The sequence below is a fragment of the Coenobita brevimanus genome, chromosome 62 (genome assembly GCF_032717465.1).
Source record: "Coenobita brevimanus isolate Jiangsu-jjx chromosome 62, ASM3271746v2, whole genome shotgun sequence".
Taxonomy (NCBI): domain Eukaryota; kingdom Metazoa; phylum Arthropoda; class Malacostraca; order Decapoda; family Coenobitidae; genus Coenobita; species Coenobita brevimanus.
In genome coordinates, this window is record NC_137015.1 from 11,353,721 (window position 1) to 11,379,748 (window position 26,028).

General features: G+C 42.2%; 1 protein-coding gene across 1 annotated transcript in view; it reads left to right on the forward strand.

Moving 5' to 3' along the window:
* Positions 1–26,028, forward strand: part of SIDL (SIDL trafficking protein particle complex subunit 10) — a 578,423-nt gene that overhangs the window by 34,285 nt on the left and 518,110 nt on the right. The window contains exon 3 of the mRNA XM_080275724.1: positions 6,533–6,647. Within this exon, the coding sequence (XP_080131850.1) occupies positions 6,533–6,647 (115 nt within the window). The remainder of the gene's footprint in view (positions 1–6,532; positions 6,648–26,028) is intronic.

The window sequence follows — 26,028 nt, forward strand, 5'->3', positions numbered from 1 at the left end:
TCTCACTCTCTACATTCAACAAATCCCCAAAGTGCTCTTTCCATCTCCTCAATTTCTCTCCTCCACCAACAATCTATTATTCCTATCTTTCACTCCCCTACTATTTCCCCTTTTACGCTGCCTTACTTTCTTTACCTCCTTCCAAAACAATTTCTTACTCTCCCTCCATTTTACACTCGGATTCCTCCCAAATTCTTCATCCACTTTCTTCTTACTTTCCTTCACCAGTCTCTTCACCTCCCTTCTCCTGCTCACATATACCTCTCTTCTCTCTCTCATCTTCTTCCCTACCTCTACTCGCTAGCCATTCACTATATGCCTTCTTCTTTTGTGCCACAGTTCATTTCACCTCATCATTCCAGCATGCTGTCCCTTGCACACCCCTGCATCTACTCCTCACTCCACAAACCACCTCACACACTGCGCCTATCTCTTCTGTGAATATCTTTCATACGTCTTCCACCCCTTCCATCTGCTCTAGCTCATTCCTTCCCAGTCTTTCTTCCACTATGCTTTTATACTCTGCCATTTTCTCACTATCTCGCAACTTCTCCACTCTCGTCACAGGAGCTGTTTCCTCCTGTCTTCCCCTTCGTCTCTTCAACCATTTTCTTTGCAACCTTACCTTGGCCATCACTAAGTGATAGTCCTAGACTCCATTCCCCCACCCTCTCCACACTCTTGCATCCAACACTTGACTTCTCATTCGCTCATCTACACACACGTAGTCTATCATTGCCTTTCGTTCAACAAGTTCACCATCCATCCTCCTCATTACATGTATACCTGTGGATCATCTTATGCCGAAAGTAAGTGTTAGCTATTGCCAACCCCTTACCAGCACGGATGTTCACCAAAGCACTACCATTCCTATCTACTTCAGCTGGCACACCCCACTGACCAACCATTTCATTTGCTCGTACATTCCCAACTTTGCCATTGATGTCTCCAATCAAAAGCACTCTCTCGCTTCTCTCAAATTTGTCCATACAGTACACCCTCATTATCGACGGGGGTTAGGTACTTAAGATACCCGTCGATGCCTAAAACCGTCGATACCGATTTTCGTCTGGTCAGGTACCCTTTATTTATATATTTTAGTATCCTTTCAATCACTCGTATGTAATATGCAGTTTAGTTTTTGTGTTTCTTAGAAATAAATTAGTTAGGCAATTGAAAAACTGAATATCATAATAAAACTACTTATATTAAGTAAAGAATTATGGAAAAAATAGCATAATCTCTGATGTTGATGCATAGTGGTCGTACACTGGACCTCAACTTGTAATGGCTGCTGTATCATCACTTCTCTCTCCACTTACACCTCACTCCATCTAAATATAAAAGGCGAAACCAGCAGTTGTAGCCATCCATATGTTTACATAACCGAGTGTGTAAAAAAAAAAAAAAAAACGAAAGCAGCAGTGGTGGTCATTCATACGTCTAATAACTGAGAGTGTGAGGCAAGTGTTACGTTAGATCAGCTGTTCGCACCGATCTTCACAACACACGCCGGTGCTGCTAGCTCATACCAGAGAGACCACGCTCTCCTATTTACTTTCATTCTCAAGAGCTTCCTTTCATTCTTGATATTCCATTTCTCCCAGACCTAAATTTTCACGACTGTATGGCAGTTTATGCTATCAAAGATGAATCTTAGCCTAGCTTTCGCTAGGATCTTCTTTTAGGAAAATTCAACTCTCCTTATGCTCGTATATTTCATATTTAATCTCTGCCTAACTTTTGCAAGAAATATCCTTTATTGACAAAAAATCCAACTCGTCTTTCACATTATAACAAATGATACAGGAGCATGGGTTTTATCATATGTCCTTCTGAATTACCACACAACAGCACAGACACACGATCTTTTGCTGCTTTAAAGCCTGGCGCACTTTTCTCCTCCTCCGAAATGTACGTTTTTTTAGGGATTTTCTTCCACCACAGGCGTGTTTCGTCCGCATTAAACACCTGTTCATGCCTGTACCTTTTCTCCCTTATAAGTTCAGCAAAGTCACGTGGGTACGATTCTCCTGCTATCTGATCTGCTGAAGCTGCTTCACCAGTCATCCTAATGTTATGTAGGCCATACCTTTTCTTAAAATTCTCGAACCAGCCCTTGCTGGCTGCAAATTTCTTTTGCCTAGAAGCACCAACATTACTAGGCCTATCACCATCGTCATTACTTTCATCACCATCATCACTATTTTCACCTGCCTCACTTTCATCACCATTATCTTCACCAACACCACTGCTTTCACCAGCAAACTGAGCGTAGAGTTGTTTTGCTTTGTTTCTGATGAACTGGGAGTCTAGCGGCACGTGTCGACGGTTTAAGTCCTCAATCCAAATATTCAGTGCCTTTTCCACCTTCACCAAGGCATCATCTCTCACATGCATCGTTACTTTAGCCGATCCTGGTGTGCACGAAGCCAGAGCATCTTTAATGTCTTTTTCTCTCCGTTTTATGCCACGAACACTGGACTCATTCATGCCATACTCGCGACCAACCGCTGCATAGCTCATTCCACTTCTAAGTTTTTGTAATATTTCGTTCTTTACTTCCAAGGTAAGTACTTTCCTTGCTCTTTTAGCTGCCTTATTTCCAGTTGGAGTGTTACAAGGGCGCTTCGGAGCCTTGATGATCGCGAAAGCACGATAGATGTGGCCGAACACGATATGAGAACAACAGACAAACATGTACTGATGCTGTTGTTTGTTGGGTCGGCGGGAACATGCCGCGAGCAGCCAGAGACACCTGGCAGGATGGCGCGCAAACTTGCTAGGAGGTGCCAATACAATTCTTTATTTTTTTAATAATAATAATTTAACTCCCAGGAGACAAAAAAACTGTCGATAATCAAATCCGTCAATAAAAAAAACGTTGATAATGAGGGTGTACTGTACATGCTTCTACACTCGCCCAAAACTCATCTTTCACTCTTGACACTCGGCTTCAGGTATATTAGCCTTCAAGATCATCATAGTGAATATAATTTTTTTCTACTAGTGCATTGTATTGTACCATTTATAAAGGTTCCAGCATGCTTGCATGCTTTGGCCTTGACCAGCTAATGGTGGCTCTTTGCATTGCTTAATTTCTGGCAGCCTCCCTATTCAGTCCCATATCCTGGAGGTTACACTATGTGATCTTGTTCCTAGTCTTTTTCGGTCTGTCTCTTGCAACCCTACCCCAGACATTCACACTTCTCTTTTTCTGCACCCATTTGTCATCCCTCATCCTCTCCACATGCCCAGACCATTTCAGTGTGCCCCTCTTCATCATGACGTCAATACACTCCAGTCCCATCCACCTTCTCTGCTTTTCAGTTGTAAACCTAGCCCTTTCAGGCCTCCTCCATTATTTTATTTTACCTTCATTTTTACCCCCCTTTAAATACATCCACAGCATATATTTAGAACTAGATATTTTTTTGTAATTCAGTAAACCCTCACTATAACGGACTTACTGGCCATTCCAAAAAAAAGCGAAACTCTGATAAAAGCAACATCTGGACTCGCCCCTGCTAACCCAGACTTTTTCCGATATATCAGACATTAGTCCTTATCTCCTCAACAGTTTTTAAACTGTTTTCACAACCATTGCAGTACTCTACTGTGTTACACATTCACAACAATAATCAATTGGTATAATGTATATAATAATACACCTATCCCCCACTATTCGACAGGGATGTGTTCCATAAAAAGTGGTTGAATAACGAACCGATTTTTCCCATAAGATTGTTAAGAAATAGGGGGTTAGGTTCCTGACCACCTCTGTCATTCAAAAAATTTTCAATAAAGATGGAATAAATACCTATATATATGAACAAAAGTGACACAGGGATTTGAGGTGTTTACTTTTAGACCTGCATTCTCAAGGAATATTATTTTGGTACTGCATACATCTCAGATGATTGACATTTGATTTTCAATCAAAAAAATATTGGAGAACAAATGAGATATACGTACTTAGTGATATTAAAGAAAGCCATCTGAATTCCTTCGATTGCGAGTTAATTGCTGATCCCGCCAACTGGACGTGATGTCACCACACCAAACAAACTCAGATGTATCCAGTTTAAAACCATAAATAGCAATGGACGACTAACTGGAAATGCTGAAACCTAACTGGGGTGCTTAGCCCCCAGGACCCCCCAATTATTATGATCTAGCTAGCCTAGTGCAAACTAAGACGTCTATCTATCTCTCTGTCTATCTATAGTCTGACGTCCTAATCCCGCAAAGGGTGGCCGCAGACAAAACGCCTCCAAGTCTCTCTGTCACCCACCATTTGACTACCCTCCCCCCAACTAACCCCCTCCCCTCCCTCATATACCTCTCTACTCCATCCCTCCACCTCATCCCGGTCTACCCCTCCCTATCCCTCCCTCCACCTCACCTACATACATCCTCTTAGTCAGTCTTTCATTCGCCATTCTCTTCACATGTCCAAACCACCTCAGTGTATTTCTCCTAATCTTCTCAACCACATCCACATCCACTCCACAACGTTCCTTCACTTCTTCATTCGTCAACCTGTCCCTCCATGTCACTCCACATGCTCCTCTCAAGTAACACATTTCCACTGCTCTCACTCTTGACTTGTTCCCCTCTTGCAAGGTCCATGCCTCGCTTCCATATGTCAGGGTAGGGATCACAATACTATCATGCAGTGACTTCTTAACTTCCATACTCACCTCCCTATTTCTCATCACTGCTTTCAGTGAACCAACAACCTTCCTTCCCTGCTGTACCCTTTCACGCACTTCATCCCCCAAAGTTCCATCCTTACTCATCACACTACCCAAGTAAGATGTACATTCTGTAAAACCGGTGCAAAAACAGTATCGTGTGTTAAGACTGTTTTAGCAGTATTGTGTGTTAAGAGCGATCATTATTCATTGGCACAATCATCACCAGGGTTGCCATTTGGTATTTTTCATTCCCAAATGTGGGCCAATTTGGTAATGAAAAGCTCGTTTGGTAATGAATCAGTCTGATCCATTACCAAATGGACTTTTCATATGTATGAACATGCAGAGGATGGGAACGATGGATTGTCTACTCTCTTCGATTAATCTGCTAGTCTACATAGTGCAAAAGTAATCAACATGCTGCTAATTGTAAGGAAAGTAATTATTTCCATTTGTATATATAATTAGTGAAAAATAAATACTTACTTTAAGAGTTTGGTAATGAAAAGTTCAATTTGATAATGAAAATTGAGGAGTTTGGTAATGTGGCTGAATTCAGATCTGGCAACCCTCATCATCACCCGACCATGTGATGGCGAAACACTCACTCAGGTTGGTGAGCACATGACTGTGCTTGACGGGTAGTAGTTGGGGTCTTGGGTGGAGCTATAGTGGTGCTGTAGTAATCCACAAGGCCAAAAAGAAATGCAGATAGATGAAGAGGCAACCAATCAGCCGGTCTGTCTGGTGGTGCGCGGTTTGAATTGTCAAAATGGCCGGGATAACCACGTCAAACACCGTAAAAGGGTATAGATTTATAAATGTCGAAACAACAAATTGTCGTATAACGATCAGTCGAAAAACGAGTGTTTGGTGTACTGTACTGTACACTGATAAACATGTCTTTTATTTACCATATTGTAGTGAGCATAGCTGAAGTGCAGGCAGTCCGGACTTCTTCTGGCTTTATCGGATCTTTTCTGATCTATAAGAGTTTAGTCTGGTAGCTCCTCGATTCTGATTAAAGGGAATTCCGGTCTACTAAAGTCCCTTATGGTGAGGTTTTATTGTAATTTCAATTGCCCCACTGTTTTTCGAGAATATTTATGAAATGTAACAGTATTGGTTGTTGGGGATATCAGTTCTAGTTATGGCATTCTATACTGTACTGTGTGACAATATCACAGTGCATTTAATTGATAAGATGAAAGAATTATACATACATATGTATACAGGTAAATGGAAATATTACTTATTGGGAAGGTGTAACAGTTTTAGCTGAATTTGGTTCCACTTCATGGTACATGAGAAGAGATTGAGATGTGACTGAAACATGTTTCTTATCAGTCAACAACATTTCCTTCTGTGGATGTAATTCATCTATCTGAAGAGGTGCACCTTCGTGTGGTGGCACTTACTTGGCTGTATGGCTTTGCTGCCTAGTTATGCAAATGACCCACACTTCTCTCCCTATCCATTGCAAGTGAGAAGGTGAACTGCAGGAGGGAGACATCAGCCTGCAGTGTACTGGGTTCGTATGCAGATGATCCCGAGGTTACAACTACTGTTACTACTACATTGCAGTATGTTTCAGTTGTTGAAAAACAAGAGCAAAAACCATTCCAGTACTGTGTATGATGAACATTAGTTTTATGCAATGGTTATACAGTATTGTACCGTGATGGTACTACCTGGCTTTCAAATAATTATTCTTCCAGGACTTTATTCTTGATAAGGTATGCATGTAATTGAAATGTAGTTTGTTTCAGTCCTGTAAGTGCTCATATTAGTATTATACATTGTATGTTATGTTATTTTCTTCACTTTTTCAGATGTGTGAATGTTGAAGTTGATTTTGTTCCCTTCTCTGAAGAGTGTCTTATAAGGGATGCCCCGCGTACCATTCTAGGCCAGCCCATCTTCCACACCTACTGGACAGATTGCTCAGTAAGTGGCTGACTAATCAAAAGCACTTTTTCAATGAGTGTTGCAATGGAAAAGGAGCCATATGAGAAGCTTTTGACATTCACCTGTGTGATTGCAACTCTCTTGTTTGGGGAGGCTCCTCACATACAGCTCTCCTCAGCAAGGTGGAGTGGCTTTTCATCTCATCAACTCTCCTCCTCATACTGGCTTCCTTCAACCTCTGTCTCTTCGCTGCACTGTTGCAACTTTATTTCTTTTTCATTGCTACTTCTGTGGTCATTGCTCTTCTGAATTGTCTGCTTGCATCCCTCTACCACTACAGCAGACACATAGCACCTGTCTGGCAGCAAACTTTCATCCCTTTTCTGTTCAGCTCTCATATGTAAGAGTTTACCACTACTCCCAGTCTGAAATGTATGCAACAAGTCATCTCTGAAACTGTTTTCCTCTCTCTGTGTTTTCTGCTATGACCTCCAGTCCTTTAAATGCAGTGTGTCCTGGCATCTCAATATGAATGGATCTTGAATTAGACCCTCTGTTATTTTGTTTTTCTTAGAAGGAACAATCTTGCGAGCTTCTAGCCTTTGATTCCTTCTTCCATGTATGAAGAAAAGAAAAAAAAATGCCTTAAGTACTTCTTCCTGTAACAGACTAGATGTGCCAACTTCTGCTTGTAGTGTTTTAGTAGGACAGTAGACTTGTTATACTATACATAGAATATATAATACAGATTTTGGAATTGTACCAAACTGTGCAGTGTCGTATGTTTGTGTTCTCTGCTATTAAGTTTACCGTAAAATGTTGAAAAATTCCTTAGGTAAGTTACCTATCTTCATACAAAGCTGATTTGCAAGTTACACCTAATTAAGGACATTGCTTGTATGGATTTTTTTTTTTTTTCTTTAATATTATAGAGGGATAAAACTCTTAGACCAAATAATGAAGATAATGGAAAGAGTTCTAGAAGGTATGATTAGAGAAAGAGAGAATACTGATGAGATGCAGTTTGGGTTTGTTCAAGGCAAAGGGACCACTGATGTCATATTCATTGTTCGACAGCTTCAGGATAAAATGTATAGGAAAGAAAAGGGAACTGTACTGTACTTTGTTTTTGTTGATTTGGAGAAGGCCTTTGCCAGAGTTCTTAGAGAAGTGGTGAAGTGGGCAATGAGAGAGTTTGGGATGGAGGAGTGGCTGGTTAGAGTGGGTATGGCCATGTATGTGGGAGCTCGTACCCAGGTAAGAGTGAATGGAGATTTGATGAGTTTTCCGTGAATGTTGGTGTGCCCCGGGTGTCAGTTTTCAGCCCCATGTTGTTTTTCATGGTACTTAAAGCCCTCACATAACATCAGAAATGGACTCCTGTGGGAGAATGGGTGGGAGGCATTGGAAAGATTTGGAAGCTGAGAGATGGTATGGGGCACAGGGGCTTAAGAGTAAATGCAAATAAAACAAAAGTGATCGTATCTAGGGCTGGTGGCGATACTGTCACAGAAGAGGGAGAGTGACCATGTGTGATCTGCCACAAGGGCATGGGAAGTAATTCCCTCTTGTGCAGTGTCTGTGATAAGTGGGTGCATAAGAGATGTAGTGGTTTTAGAGGTAGACTGCGAAATAATGCTGATTTCATGTGTGCAGTGTGTCTGGGAGAGCAGGTGGAGATTGTCAGCGGTGAAAGGATTGAACTTGCTGGTGAGTCTCTTGAGTGTGTGGAAGAGTTTTGTTATTTGGATGACATGTTATGTGCAGGAGGTGGGAATGGAGCTAGGCCTGTGGCTAGAGTGTGGAGTGGTTGGAAGAAGTTCAGGGAGCTGTTGCCTCTCCTGACACTGAGAGCGCTCTTCCTCCATGCTAAGGGATCTTTGTATGCAGCATGTGTCAAAGAGTGTTGTGCTGTATGGTAATGAGACCTGGGCAGTAAAGGAAGGGGATATTGGCAGGCTCAAATGTACAGAAATTACAAAGATTTGGTGGATGTGCAGTGCATCCCTGAGTGTGAGGCCTGGGAGCGCTAGGTTTATGATGGAAGAGTTGAGAGGTAGAATGGGACTAGAGTGTATTGATGTTGTAATGAGGAGAGGTAGATTGAGATGGTTTGGGCATGTGGAGAGGATAGGGGATGATAATTGGGTGCAGTAAGTAAAAAGTTTTAATGTTAGGGGTAGGGTTGCAAGAGGTAGACTGAAAAAGACCTGGGATGAGGTCATTGAGTGTGACCTCAGGGATAAGGGACTGAATTGGGAAGCTGCCAGAGATCGAGCAGCATGGAGAGCTGCCATTAGGTGACCACAGCCGATGCATGCAAGCATGTTGGAGCCTTCAAAGTGAAACGATTCCTAACTAATAGTGAGAACTTAATGATGCTGTATGAAGGGGTGAGCATGTTCTGAGCGTTGTAAGAAGGCATCGGTGTTAACAGAGTACATTTAAATTATGAAATTTGTGCATAGGAGACAGTGAATTTTGTGTTTAGAACTTATCAAGATACAAATCCCATGTTTGTGCTTGGTATTCATGATCCATCTTTATTGTGTCCTCCATTGTAGAGAGGGAAGCTAGGGTTTTAGTTGCATTTCTCTGTTGATTCCTCTGGGTCTCCTACTGTTCATTGCATCCTGCAGATGCAATGTCACCATCCTTGTTTGTGCAGCTTTATACATACAACATAGCCTATCTGTGATGAAGTCCAGTGTTATTGATTATCAAAACTCTGTTTCCCTTTTCTCCTACTGCTGCACCTCACAGTACTGTATTTTTTTTTTTTTTTTTTTTTTCATGTGTCCGACTCTGGGCATAGGCTTCACAGTCTGCTCTCATGGCCCAGTAGTCCTCCTACATACCATGCACCTCAACATGTCACCACTTTGGCGTTAACACCCACCGTCCATATTCAATACATGCTAGGGCTGTCTCATACAGGACTGGTGTATTGGTATTAACAGGTATTTTTACAACACGTCGGCGGGACTTATGGTAGATCAGTAAAGTCTGCTTTTTTTAATGAAATTCAAATCCTTAAACTTTTCCCTGTCCCAGCGGGGATTTGAACCTGGATCCCATAGAACTGCAAGCCACCTCTCTACCGATTGAGCCATCGCCTCCCCAGTAGGGTGCCCATTATATTATCAATTTTTTCTGGAATATGCGAGCTGTATTTTCTGGTTACAGTGGATAATGCAAGATTCCACACAAAATCTCATTTCAATTCTAGCACTCTTCACGTTGGACCTGAGATTTGGAGCATTGAATTTAGCACAGGCACCAGGCTGCCCTCATTACCCAGAGGAAGAACCTACCTTTGCTCATATGGGCTGGACCCACACCTTGCCAAATAAAAACAAGCATATCTAGTTCCCTGCACAGGCCAGACACTCTGTTGCTTGGCCACTGGCATGGCTGTTGACGAGCTGCTTGAATCATTTGTGCCTGTACTCAATGCCATAGCATACATGATGACTGCTATACATCAGAAGAACAGTCACACAATAGTGTTATTAAATATATTCAAGGTGAAAGCACCCACCCTTTGTCATCATACCTGTATTTAATTTCATCATTACCTTTTCAATATACGCACAAAATAATAATATACTGTATATGCATAAGAAATTCCCAGGGTGTCGAGGTCTCATTGCTGAATTAATCTGATTGTTTCAGAAGGAAACATTAGTAATGGGGATTCTAACCAGATCCCGCATGAGGATGTTCCTGAGTGGCCAGCATAGTCTCAGTATTCCTGACTGCTTCCTCCCAACAAATGGAGATATCTTAACCCACCGCGTGCCGGCTATTTATAGCCCTGTGGGTCACCACAGTGCCGGCCATTTTTCAACTTTTTTTTTTTTTTCTAAAATAATAGATTTTGATGTGGAAACAACAAATTTCACCATTAAAACGCTCACCGAGACTCGGAAATGAGTTTTATTGAGTCCTGCATACTTGTGTACAGGTTTAGCCGCTCTCTTACGCTTACCACGTACGTGAGAGAAAGCCGTTTTCTGTGTAAGGTATACTCAGGTATTTATGCTGGGAAGGTATAGCAATGTTCATTTCACTTTTCTGATTACTTATTGCTTCAGCATCTATCACAATTTGCGTGTCTTTCTCACTGTGAATGCATTATCTTACACTTACTTGAAGATAGGTACAACCTGACTTCTTAACGTACAGTCCTGGCAATTACAAGAAGGTATTTACAACTTGACTTCGCTATATAGTCTTACACTTACAAAAAAATATTTACAACTTACACTTAACTGAAAATATTTACAAAATGCCTTCACTATGTACAGCTTTGGGTGAAGCACAAAGGCAGAGTGAGGTTGAGCGAGTGTGAGGGGGGGGGGAGCAAGTGATTGTATGGCCTTGACAGCCTGGGGGATGGTAGAGGAATAGTTACCTTACATGCCTGCCAATTTTTACCCGCGAATCTTGAAAAATGCGGTCACAGTGAAGTTTTTTATTTTAAACAGTTTTAAAACGGCACTGGCACTGGCCGTGGAACTATGTCAGACAGTTTTAAAATGGCACTGGCACGCAGCGGGTTAAAAGACATTGCATGTAATAACCAAAAGGAGAATCACAAATTTCATCGACCAGTCATTAGCATTATCTCCTGCCTTGGTGGTGGCAAAACATTTACTGCAATGTGTGACCAGTCTAAGTTATGTAGAGATAAATTGAGAGAGAGAATTGGTGGAGTCTAAGAGAAGTGAAGACCATGTTGCAGCAGGCTGCCTCAAATCAAGTCGTCAGAATAAAGTTGATGTCGCTCTATAATGAAAATAAAACGTTAGTCAAGAGAAATAAAAGATTGACATGACCTGCTGAATAGGAAAGGCAAAGATTCGGGAAGAAGTTGGACAAGATGTTAAGTATTTTGGTCAGGGGTGCAGAAAAGGAGATTAGATATGACATGTTGAGAATGGCAGCCAACAAGGAATGTGGCCTCACCTTTCTCAAAGACCAGTTCGGTGAGCAGAAGATGATGGAAACTATTACTGTATTGACATAAGGTACCAGGCAGCATTAGTGAGCAAAGAGCAAAGGGACCTTACCAGGAAACAAAAGGAAGACAGACAGAAGCAGAGGATATTGAAGATGGGATCTTTCTGTTAGTTTCAAGATGATGAAATAGAATATGAGTTTGAAGAAGATGAGTCTCCTTCGGAATTTCCCAGACCATCATCAACTAAAAGTGAGGATACCAAAGAGTAATTGGCAAAATGGTCTAGGAAGGCAAGAGGGAAGGCTATTTCTCTCTGTGTTCCACCCAACATTATTGAGAAAACAGCTGTAGCAGCAGGGGTTTATTTTGAGTATCACCCAACATCAGGGAATGATTGCGGCTTTCACTACAGAAAACAGTGGTGATATGAATGATTTTCCCATATCTAAATCATCTGTGGCAACTGATAGGAGGTCTTGGAGAAAAAGATTCATGCAGTGCAAGGTCTATGACTTCAAGGCAACACTCAGTAAGAGTGATGTAAGACTGGTCCTCCAAACAGATGGAAGGCTGTTGGAGGATAAAGCTGGAGACCAGCTGAGCAGGATGAAGAAGAAAAAAGACAGATTGGCAGTACTTGTCACCTCTCCTGACCTCCCTGTCACAGAGCAGCTCTTCAGGATCCCCAAAATGGAATCTGGCACTGGTGTGGTGCAGGATCATGTTGTGGGGGAGCTCCTTGACAAGTTTAGCGTCGACGCAGCTGCTAGTGCCTCTGTTTGACACAATTGGTTCTAATACTGGACATCACAAGGGCTCCATTAATCAGTTGGAGAAATGACTGGGGAGAAAGCCCTTCAATATGCCCTGCAGGAGGCATCTGTATGAGCTCCATGCCAGACATGCTGCTCTGGTGGTTTCAAGGCGTCAGATGATCAGCCCAGGGGAGGAACTATTTAAAACTTTTGGCAGCTATTGGGACAGCATAAGAGGTCAGATAAACTACACACAGCTGGTCTGGTTCAACTGTGAAAAGTATGAGGGCGCCTTTGTGGAGGCAAAAGTGTGCTCCATGGACCAAGCACGGTCTCTCTTCCACGGTATTCCTAAGGTTGGACTGTCTTGAACGTCTCACGCTAGTGATCGTCTACCTAGGGGACAACATGGCTGACTTCAGGTTCTTCAAACCGAAGAAACTCAGCTCAGCTAGGTTCATGCAGAGAGCCATATATTGCATCACCTTGGAGTTGCTGTCAAACCATGTTAACCTGTTCAATGAGGAAGAGTGAAATATTGATCATGGCTGAACTGTGTGTGGTCTTCCACATTCACAATTTTCTCCACTCGTTCCTAACAGCTGCTGCTCCTTTAAATGACCTTGTGACCATCCAAGATATGAGGGAGTATAGAAAGGTAAAGGAAGAGCCAGTGGAGAAATAGCTGAAAAGTCTAAACAACCACCTGGATTACCTCTCCCCTTCTCTGGTCATTTTCAGCTTAGCTGATGAAGCCATCTCTGAAGAAGAGAAGAAAGAGATCACTGACGTTCTGAACTCGACTGACTGCCCTGGCAAATTTTCCCCAGGAGATGGAAATATCATGATACCCAGCCCTGACATTGTTACAAACAGTGGGTATTAGCCCAATGATGGATCCACACCCAGCCAGTCGAGGTTTGTGGGCCCAAAGGGCTGAATATGCTGGAGGATGTGGAATGGCTTGGCAAAGACGTGGAAGGCTGGTCAGAGAAGGAGGGGCTCAGGAAGTTCAAAGGGTTCATTACAAGTCTTACCTGCTTTAACGATCCGACAGAGCAAACTATTATACTTGTGAAAGACTTTCTCCTTGTGAGCAGGAATGAAGAGGATCTACAAAATAGATTCCTGATGGAGGCAGAGCACAGGAAGCTGGTGAAGGCCAAAGAGTGAAAATTCAGCAGCACTACCTTGAAAGTGGCTGCTGGGATTCTTAATTAAATTATATGGATTGTAGAAACTTAGTGCTTTGGCTGTATTGTATTAGAGAGGGTGATGTACTGTAGAGAAAAATGAGGCCCTAGGTTCAATGGTAAAACTTATTTAATCAGTTTTAAACTTTGTGGTTTAACAAATTTATTGAAGTGGAACTGGAATTTTTAATTTGCAAACTTATACCTCGTACTTTTCATTTTTTGCTTGTATAAGGGACACCCAAATGTCACAGCTTGTGGATGCCAAGGCTCAATAATGACCACCTTTGGGTTTGCATCTGGATACGTCTTTACACACAGCTGGCTTATGGCAAATGCTAGACTTAATTGTTTCAAGGTTCTAGATAATCCTCACCCCATGATTAGCAGCTGTTGGATGCAGCATGTCAGTAGGCAGGCCACCTGTAGAGGTTGATTCAGTTGATCCCATGCTTTGATTACTTGCAGGTTTGCAATCCCCAAAACCCCTTCTTTATATATTAAAAGATTATCAGGTCTAGAAATTACAGGAATATTGATCAACATTTGATGTGAAGTTGATCAAACAGCATTGATTCTACTGATCTTTCTTCTGATGATTTGGTTAATATATATGTACAGGTACACAAAAAAGTATCATTACTCAGGGGTCTGATAGATACGTAACGAACACTACGATGGCTGCTTTTTCCAAAGGGTTGATACATTCATATCAACATATTTATTACCTCAAACACAGGAAATGCCTCTTGTATCCCATGTATAGCCAACATTATTCGATATGCAGGGGTACCAACAGTTCCCTAGCCTCCTGCCTGTTTTTTCCTAAACCATCATCATTTGTCATGTTGTTTAGTACAACGTCGTAACGATACTTTTTGTACAGTTGTACAGTATGTGATATTGAGCTTGGGTCTGTCTTTGATCATCATTGTACTAAAGTTGTAGAGACAGTCATTGTATGTGAAAATTCTCTGTGGTATGGTCCACCTATCAATCCTTTGTGTAGACTGTTTAGGAAAAATGTATGGCACTTTTGTTGGACCAAACGGAATTACTGTATTTGCATTATTTGTTGGGAAATAGGGCTGTCATTTGTACTGTAAAAGCCCAAAATGCAAATTATTATCAAGGTAAAGTTGATTATTGTGGTAGTGATAAAAAAGAGTTGGCTTCAGTTATGAAAAATCGGATTGGTCAGAAGAATGTAATTGATAAACCAAGTTCTGTTTCTGATGACCAGCTGGCTTTTGATTTTGTTTCATTCTTCATAACTAAGATATCCTGCCTACAAAACTAAATAAGCAGTGCTTCTTTCAGTAAGAAATTCTCAGGATATTTCCAATCACAGTGCACAAGAGGCCTTGTGCATTACGTCCATTGGAGGTTAACAGAGTTAACTGTTATATATTATCCACTTGATCCATTCAGTTTGTCACCGTTGCTAGATGTCTATGAACATGCAGCAGTCTTTATTTGTAAAATAGCAAACAGTTGCTTCTTAGACGTTAACTTTGTGGAATTGAAGAAGTGTGCCTTACTCTGGCCTCTATTCAAGGAGCCTGGCTCGATGTTGAGAGGATGTTAAACTGTCGTCTTGTCTCCAATTTGCCATTCTTGTCCAGTATATTAAGCAGGTTATACTAGATCAGCTAATACCATTACTGGAATAAAACAGTTGTTCCCCCTTTCAGTCAGCATCAAGGAAATACTCCTTTAACCCTTTAACCGCGGGCATTGTTTTGACCCGACTGCCCCCCCCCGTGGGGGTTCCAGCCAAAATGTAAACAAACTTTAAACCTTTATAACTCTGCACAGAATAAATCTAGAGCGAAAAATAAGGTACCATTAGAAAGTACTAACCTTCAGCTTTGCAATGATGTAGGTTTCATGATTTCGTTGACTATCACTGGATGGGCAGTGCCATTAGAAGTGAGCGATCTAAAATCACTATTTTTCGCTCACACACCATTACCAAATGCCAACCTCATTCTGATAATAATACTATAAACATATATGAACACTGCATATACGATAAACACCCACTCTGTGTTCACTGAGGCAGGTAAAAGGCACTGTAATTGCCCGCACTTCACTGCCACATCAGCGCTGTTGTCACTCACAAAGCTGGACAGATACTGATGCGTGTTTGGCCAGGGGTGGGGTGGGGGGCCCGGGGGGGTGGGAGGTGGGGGCCCTGGGGGTGGGAGGAGGGAGGTGGGGGTCGGCTGGAGTGAAAGAACTTAATAGCTACTCTCCCTTGAAACAATTGGCGCGCGGAAAAACGCGCGGTATTCAAAATATTCACAAACATTCCAGAATGACACCCGCGGTTTGGTCCAGTTTTTGCAATGTCATTCTGGTATGACACCCGCAGTTAAAGGGTTAATTGAAACTGCACTAACAAAAATTTATGACAGCTTTGTTCTGAACACCTGCAGCAGTATGTCCTCTGTCCTGGTTCTGTTGGATCTACCTATGGCTCGACAGTAGATCATGAACTGCTAATTGACATACATTTGCATGGTGTCTGTGATGATGCCTTTTTGCTCCGTAAATCATATGCAGTATGTATGACTGATTTCAAAAGAATAATTGTGAACAACACTTACTCGAGCTCAGTTCCCCTTCGTGTTTGGATTTGCTCAGTTATCTTTGTTAGGTTCATTTCTGTTCACAGTTTATACGAGTAGTTTATTGCCTCTACTACTCGATGTGCATGATAATATTTATGTCCTATCATTTTTCTACTGATGACACTCTTCATATTAATGTCCTGTCATTTTTCTGCTGATGACACTCTTCTTTATGTTAAAATGGCAAATATTGGTGATACCAAGAATAAATTGGAATCCCTGATGAATGGTATGAAAATCTGGATGGAAAAGAGGAGACTGAAGTTGAATGATTGTAAAGCAAAAATCATTATTCTAGAAAACAGTAGGGATGGTGACACTGATAATGCCTTGACTGAAGATTGGCAATTCACAACTTCATCCAGCTAGTATTGTCCAATGGTGGTATATCATCATCTGCTGCTTGCCCACCTTCGGGCTGGGTGAGGAGCAGCAACATCCAGACAGCCCAAGTTTGTCCAAGTCAATGAGCCACGCTTCCATTCACTCATCATTCAAGCCCACAGAATTTTTGCTCCATCAGATAGGCCAAAATGCTATCGCAACGTTCTGTAGCTTCACGTATACTTGGTATACATGTATATACAGTATATACATATATATATACACAGCAATCCCCGTACTATCCGGATGCCCACTTTCTGGACACCCCACTTACTGGACATTGTGGGCCTGGACCTTCAGAACCCAAATATGGCCAAAAAAAGAAATAAATCCCCCCAAAATCCAAATTTTTTCCCACCCGTAATTTGAAATTGCCACACGGTGCTGAACAGCTGTTTACACCATGGCCCATTCACCCTTTCCTTTCTTCCCCCCTCTCCCCTCCCTTGTCAGAGTTGCCATTTGGTATTTTTCATTACCAAATGTGGGCCAATTTGGTAATGAAAAATTCGTTTGGTACTGAATCAGAATAATGCATTACCAAACGGATTTTTCACATGTATGAGGATACACAGGATGGAGATGATGGATTGCCTGCTCTCTCTGATTAATTTGCTACCCTACATAGCGTGAAAATAATCAACTTGCTGTTAATTATAAGGAGAGTTATTACATGTACAGTCGACCCTCTGTCTTCACGGGGGTTAGGGGCCTGAGACCCCTGCGAAGATCGAAAATCCGTGTAAAATTGGTGCCCCCCTAAAAACACCCCTAGCCCCCCATTTCCTTCTTTAATGAAAGAAAACCCCTGTGTACATGTCAGTAAACACTTTATTTATAATTAAAGTATGAACAAAATAGTTTAATTGCGTAGGTGGATGGCCGCTTACACCGCTCGTCACAGCTACACTCTCACTCTCCACCACTGTTACCAGGATTTTCCCTCCCGTAACTTGTCCAGCAATTCTGCCTTCTCCAGCAGGGTCATTACCTTCTTCTGGCACTTTGGGGTGCCTTCAGGAGATGTCTTGCCTGCTCTCTTAGGGCCCATAGTAGATAAAATGATGGTGTCACGGAGAGATCAGCGAGTACAAGCACACACAAGCCTGGTCACAGTGAGAATGGGTTTCAGGACAATTCGCCGTCAAGTCAATTCGCAGTCACAACAATAACAAGACAATTCGCCGTCAGAATGATTCCCCGTCATGTATTTACATACTATAATAGTCTTTTAAATATTCGAGTTTTTAAAGTGGTGGTGGTTTATTTTTTTTATAATAAATGTAGTGACATCTGTTGAGGCTCAGTCATATCTTTCCCCACGGTTGGCGTCCACTATGGCCGATCAGAATAACATGTTGGATATTGTTATTTGAGATGAAGATATACTTGTACCTCTTCAGAGTTGTTTTAACCCGCGCCGTCCCGAGGACGTACTTCCACGTCCTCACGTTTTGTCACAGCCAGTCCCGAGGACGTACTTCAACGTCCTGCAATTGCAAGGTTCATAATTTCCACAAATTTCAAAATTCGCGGGAGATTTTCGTTTCGCCCGGGTACCCAAGCCTCCCCTACCTGCCGCCAGGCGGGCAGCGTCCTAGACCCCGCGTGACCCACGCTCGCCCTTGTCTCGGTCACTCACCTGCCAGCAGTGACCCAGGTCAGACATGGCGCGGAAAGGTCTCTCAGATGAGCAAATTGCATCCGTCCTGGAAGCCTTCACTGGAGACAGTGATTCTCCACTCGATGATGATGTGGTGGATCGTGATTACGTCCAGCCAGAGGAAGAAATAAGTAGCAGTGATGAGGAGGTCCCTTCGCCCGAAATACGCGGTATGTGACATACCGTAAGGCAAGGGAAGGCCAGGCTGCTCCCCAAACACGTGCACAGCTATCTCTCCATCACGATTCTGATCAGGACGAGGATGAGGACGATGAGGATGACGGAGGGCTAGGACGTGATATCGCCAGTGGTTGGGAAAGGAAAAATATCACCACGTGGATCAGAAGGTGGGGCGAGACGACACCTAAGGTATGGTTCAAGTACTTTGTCTGGGGAAGTAGCAAGTGGTGTGGTGGGATTGCTGGGAGAAAGGGAAAGTGTTGTGGCGGCAGCGCAGGGTGAAAGTGAGAGTGGTGTGGGGGTAGTGCGGGGTGAAGGGGCCATTGGTGGGAGGGAGGCAGCACGAGCACGTGGTGCTCGTAGGCCTAGGGGAGAGGAGGTTGAGTCACTCCCCAGCACTTCTTTCGCCCCTGAATATGCCCAAACTTCCTCCCCACAGCCCCAGGATGTGGGGAAAGGAAAGAAAGGGAAGGGAAAGGGTAAAGGAAAAGGGAGACGGAAGAGAAGTGCGAGTGATGAGAGGCGCCGCTCTCCACCTCCCCAACCTCCCCCACCACCCTCACCTCCCCACCCTGACGAAGGGGACGATGGTGACGTGGCTAGAGACGGTGGTGTCACGTGGAACTGGGAGGATGGGAGTAATTTTACTCCCATCATTCACCAGTTCACTGAGGAGTGGCGGTCAGGTTGCACGGCTCCAGGTGTAAATGCTGGGTCGTCACGTTTAGATTTTTCAATTTGTTTTTTGATGAGGCGTTTGTTGGGCGCATAGTAGAACAGACGAATATATTTTCACAATCCCAGCGCCTTGAAAGTGAACGCCTAGGAACCACAAGCAAGCATGCAGAACAGTATGACTTTCCCGTGACTATATCAGAGATGTTCCTATTTTTGGCCCTGGTAATCTTGATGGGTGTGGTGAAGAAAAATCAAATTCCTGCCTATTGGACAACGGACCCAATCATCCTAACACCTTTCTTTGGAAAGGTGATGGGTCGTAATAGATTTCAGTTTATTCTCGGCCGCCTCCACTTTTTTGATGCAGATGATCCAGCCAATGCAAATAACACCGATAAAATGAGGAGAATTAGGCTGGTATTTGATCATTTACGGGAAATGTTCTGCTCCTCATTTTATCCCTACAGAGACCTCGTCATAGACGAGAGTCTTGTATTGTGGAAGGCAATATTTCCTTTAGGCAGTATATACCCAGCAAGAGACACCGTTTCGGGTTCAAGATCTTTGTTATGTGTGACTGTAAGACTGGTTATGTGCAAGACATAGTCTTGTACACGGGCGCACAGACAGATATAATAGAAGATCGGAGTATAGGACTCTCTGGGGCCGTGGTGAAGACAATGATAGAAGAGTACCTTCATCGTGGTCATGTTTTGTACCTGGACAACTGGTACACTAGCCCTCTTCTCGCTAGGTTCCTCCACCAACACGACACCGGAGTCTGTGGTACAGTCAAGAGAAACCGTCGCCATATGGTCAAGATAGGGAGGAAACTTGACAAGAATGAGGTGGTTTTCTTCCAGGCCAATAACATCCTTGCAACCCTGTGGAACCACAACAGGGAAGTTTGCCTCCTATCAACTGTTCACAGCCCCCTGATGCACCGCACAGACTCCGTGGATCACCGTAGCGAGAGGAGGCGCAGCGTATGGAAACCAGAGTCTGTACTTGCCTATAATCTGAACATGAGGCAAGTTGATCAGTCTGACTCGATGATTTCAAGTGTTGACTGTGCCAGGACAACGATGAAGTGGTACAAGAAACTCTTTTTCCACTTGCTCGACATCACGGTCCTGAACGCCCACTACCTGCACGCAATGACCACCGGAGTATCCGAGACCTTTGAGGGGTTTGTGAGGGAGCTGGCACGTGAAATAATCGCCAAGCATGCCCAGGAAAGACCCACACACCGCCCCCGCGCCCCCCGTGCTGCTCAGACTCCCCTACGTCTTGCAGCCCGCCACTACCCCAGCGCAATCCCTTCCGAACCAAACCGTCGTAAACCCCAGCGTCGCTGCCATGTATGTAAGCACTCGACAGTCAGACCATCAACGCAGAGAAAAGACACAAGATACGAGTGTGTCGAGTGCAATGTTGCGTTGTGCCTTCAGCCTTGTTTCAAGGAATACCATAATCTCGTACACTTCTGAAACTGTGTGGGAAGGCGAAATGACGCTCATGGTAATGGTAAGGCCAGTCAGTAGGTGCTAAGTCAAATATAAAGTTGAAACGGGTGTTATTTTTCAGAAAAGTAATGTATAAGATGAGAATTAGTGTAAGTGGAAAGAATTGTTATCAAAACTACACCCACTGTGTAAATCTGGTCAGTAAATATGTGATAGCAAGGAAATAAAGTGGAAACGGGTGTAATGTTAGCATGAATAAACGTATAAGTTGAACATTACTGTAAGTTGTCATAATTGATGTCACGATTACACCCACATTCTGGTCAGTAAGTATGTGATAGGAATTATATACAGTGGATGATGTTGTAATGTTAGTAGTAAGGTATTTTATAAGTTGATTACTTGTGTAAGATGAAACAAATGATATCGCGATAACACTCCCTGTGTAAGTACGCGCAAATATGACGCTAAGTTCCATCGTACGTTCAGAAATGATGTAATATCAATTATATCAAGTGTTTACATGTGCAATGTTAGTGTAGAATAATTATATAAGTAAAAAAATAGGTTGTAAGTTGAATTAGTTGTCATAGCGACTTCACCGTGTGTGTTACTATGCGCTATTATTACGCTATATATTTACGTAAGGCCTGAAATAATCTCAAAACAGTTCTATAAAGTTGAAAAGTGTATAATAATATTAGAAAGGTATTATGTTAGTAGAAAAAGCACAATACGAGTTGAAACATCAGTCACAGCGAGTTCACTCACTACGTAAATTAGCGCTAGCATTACGCTAAATGTTATCAAAAGGCCTGTGAATACGTAAAAACAGTTCAATATAATGTAAAATGGTATAATGTTATTGTAGAAGTATTATGTAAGTAAAAAAAATTATATGTATCATGATTTTAGAATGTTAGCGATTCATGGGAACCAAGTTGGCCGATTTTGCTCGTTTCTCACGATGGTACAATGGTTATTTCTGCTCTATTTTTGTATAAAATCCAATATACTCTTTTATCACATGTTTTTATGTTTGTAATAAATTCATTTCTACTTACTTTCATTGGTTTCCCAAACTTATAATACCATAGAAAACGTTTGATGCTCACACCGCATAGGGAGAACACGGGGCCAGGTGGGACCATCGCATACCTGGTTAAGCTAATTAGGGACCCCAGGGACCACTTTCTTTGCCACCGGCCATTGTTTCTGACCAAAAGCGAAAGTTTAAGCAAAAAAAAAAAAGGTCGAAAATTGCCCGGGATTGGGGGGTACCAGTGGTCGAAAAGTTGCCGGGACGGGGCGGGTTAAAATATACCCAGGATGTTGTAGTACTAATGAAAATTAATGAAGACAGCTACGGGTGACGCTAGAATATAATTCAAAGTCGTCTACAGTAAAGTAGAAACACGTTAAGTATTGGCTAAAAGTGCAACTTATAAATGATATCCAAAGCCTGCGCTATTGAATGAACGTAGACTTTGATAGATCCCCCTGAAAATTAGTTATTAAAGTATTAATTATTCAAAAATAAGTATATTTATAGAATGACGGGGAATCATCCAGGGTGCGAATTGTCCTGACGGGGAATCGTCCATGTTTTGATGGCGAATTGACTTGACGGCGAATTATCTCAGAACCTGAGAATGAGAGAGCCTGCCACGAGAGATTCAAAACAATGTGGGGGTGGTGCAGGTGGTGCTGCAGGTGGTATGCAGCGTGTGGCGCGCGATTTGAATGTTTCCATTTTTCTCTGGACTTCAAAAAAGATGATTTGGTTTCCCTGGTGACAAACCATGAACAATCGAAACCGCAAACAGAGGAACCGCGAGGACAGAGGGTCGACTGTATTTCCACTTGAATATATAATTAGTGAAGAGTAAATGCTAGCTTTACGAATTTGGTAATGAAAAGTTAAATTTGGTAATAAAAATTGAGGAGTTTGATAATGTGGCTGTTGCGATCTGGCAACTCTGTTTCGCCGTCACCAACACTCCAACAGTTACTGCTTAACTTCGATCGCAAGTAGATGCTTATCGCAGTGGATGCCATACGTGCTCGTTTTTTTGTGAATAAACAGTGCATAAACTGCAATACCTCGCCACTAGACCACACAGGAATTTACAGTTTTGTGCAGTGTTAAGAAATTAGAATTTAGAGTGCAAAGGATTAACTGTGGATTGCAAACTGGCGATTTAAACTGGCGTGGTGCAGTTAACAATGTGCATTGTTAAACAATTATAACTCACAGTGCAAAGAATTACTGTAAGTTCAGCACAACACTTGATTACTGGACGTGCTTCAAGAGCATTTTCATCACTGCCAAAGCCTGCAGAAGACGGCCACAGACGTGCTGTAAGTACCCTGGCTGAGGTACAGTCACTTCTAATTCCTCATTCTGTGGTTCCTTTTCATTTATTTCATGCTTTATGTCCATTACTGATGTGAATAGGGTCTTAAATAGGTTTAAGTAAGACCTATGCATGTCCGGTAGGGAATTATTTAGGTGGCTTTCAAAGTTAGGCTGGGTTAGGGTCCTTAAGTACCAGTCCAGCAGGCAGGGGCCCACTTTCCGGATGGGACCACTTTCCGGACATGCCTTTGGCTCTGTTACATTGGATAGTGGAGGGATTACTGTATGCAACAGGTTTCCACGATCTTTATACAGCATGTCCAGCGGGGGAGTAGAGACTCGTGAGTTTGTTATTGTTTATGATCGTAATGTACGATCTTCAGCCGTGTCATGAATACACAGCAGGTCCAGCTGGGCAGTAGACACACATGAGTTTGTTATTGTTTGTGATTGTAACGTATGATCTTCAGCCGTGTCATGCTACTATTTCTTAACAAAGAATCTTTACATGTTTCTCATAACACTATTTATTTTTGTTTTGATGGACAAATACCTGAAATGGATGTAAAATAAAGCTTATCGATACTCAAGGAAGGAAAGAATAATAACCGTCCCAATACAGAGATCGTAGACTCAGCCCACAGATTTTTTATTCTGTTTGACTATATTACAGCCTCTCTTCCTCGTAGCATTGAGTAAAATACTGTTGTTATAATTTCTCCCTTCCTCTTAGTGACAAAGAGGGCAATAAAATGATGAGGGTTTAACTAACTGACTTTCATGTTGAAAATTAAATAATCTGGTGAAATGTGGCAGTTTTCCCTTGGTTAGTGACACCGAAAACTAGCCCATCCACCCTCAACACACCTTCACTTGCCACTCAAGCCAGTCTTCATTTTATTTCTGGTAAGGATTTTTGGTGTTGCAGCTCTTTATAACAGTTTTAATGTCCTTTCAGGCCCATGTTTATTGTGCTATGCTGTTTTAACGATAGTAAACACTCTTCATTTAATTTTGGGTAGAGCCTGTTTGGTGTTGTAGTACTTTCTAATAGGGTAGGTACAATCTCACTCATGATTCCCTGAGACACCTGTGGCGGATGGTGTTTGGTCCGCTCTACTCTTACTGAACGACAGGTAGTTGAGTCAGACTGCACTACCAACACAGTGAAGCTAAAAATGGAGTCGCTTCTTATAAACGAGAGATCATGAAAAAGAGATAGATGGGATATAAATAATAATGATGGACAGTATCACTGCACATATAACAATACAACACGGAATAATTTTACTAAAATAATTCTACCTACAATTGAGTGCATACAGCTTGAAAGAGGATGAGATGCATTGCGTGGTTTGTTGTCCGCCATTCAACTCCCCAAGAATTTGCTACGGGTGTGTGACTAATGCATTAGTAAATTCTGCTGCATACTGCGGGTTTGCCTATTAGTTATTTAGCAATAGTAAACGTATTATAGAAAAGTATGGACATTTCACAATATCATGGTTGTATGACCGAGTCCCTTTAAGTCGTCACACTGAGTGGATCATATAATAACATTTCAATACTGTATTTGTTACACGTATCAGGTTTTCTACCCATATTGTCTGTGATATCTGCTCGACAAATAATGGTATCCGGGGGTACCGAGACCAGCAAAGAAAAGATATTTACTGCAGGAATAGGAAACCATTTCTCATTTCATGTAAAAACACGAAACTCATAATGAAACGGTAACATGATTGTGATAGCCCCCACAATTTTCCTGCAAGAGGATGAATAGAAAAAAAACATTCCCCACACCATATATAGATAGATAGATAGGATGTGGGGAATATTTTTTTATTTCTGTTCATCCTTTTGCAGGATATTTGTGGGGGCTATCACAGTCATGTTACCATTTCATTAAGTGTTTCTTTCGAGTTATTACATGAAATGAGAAATGGTTCCCTATCCCTGCAGTAAATATCGTTTCTTTGCTTTGATTGTCTCAGTACCCCTGGATACCATTATTTGTCAAGCAAATATCACTGATAATAAGGGTAGAACACATGATATGTGTAACAAATATAGTACTGAAATATTATTACGTGATCCACTCAGCGTGATGACTTAAAGGGACTTGGTCATACAACCATGATATTGTGAAATATCCATACATTTCTATAATACGTTTATTAGTGCTAAATAACTAATAGGCAAACCTACAGTATGTAGAAGAATTTACTAATGCATTCATCACACGTCCATAGCAAATTCTCGCGGAGGTGAATGGTGGACAACAAACCACGAACATATCTCATCTCTCAAGCTATATGTAATCAATAGTAGGTGGAGTTATTTCAGTAAAATAATTCTGTGTTGTATTACCATAAAATTATGTGCAATGATACTGTCCATCATTATTGTTTATATCCCACTTATCTCTTTTTCATGATCTCTTGTTTATAAGAAGCGGTTCCATTTTCAGCTTCACTGTGTTGGTAGGGCAGTCTGACTCAACTAACTCTCGTTCAGTAAAAGTAGAGCGGGCCAAACACCCTCTGCCACAGGTGTCTCAGGGAATCATGAGCGTGATTGTACATGCCTCACCGGAATGCTCCTCTATTTTTCCCATTGATTCTTAACTTCACACTTCGACGTTTCATGCGGTTTTGGCGGAACATCCAAGCCGTGAAAAACGAGGATTTACTGCATGTATATATATATATATATATATACAGTATATACACAGTATATTTATGCAGTAAAGCCTCTTTTTTCATGGCTTGGATGTTCCGCCAAAACCTCACGAACCGTGAAACGTCGAAGTGTGCAGTTAACCCTTTAACCGCGGGTGTCATTCCAGAATGACGTTGCAAAAACTGGACCAAACCGCGGGTGTCATTCTCGAATGTTTGTGAATATTTTGAATACCCCGCGTTTTTTCCGTGCGCCAATTGTTTCAAGGGAGAGTAGCTATTAAGTTCTTTCACTCCAGCCGACCCCCACCTCCCTCTTCCCCCCCCTAGGGCCCCACCTCACACCCCCTGGGCCCCCCACCCCACCCCTGATCAAGCGCGCATCAGTATCTGTCCAGCTGTGTGAGTGACAACACATGTTGATGTGGCAGTGAAGTGCAGGCAATTACAGTGCCTTTT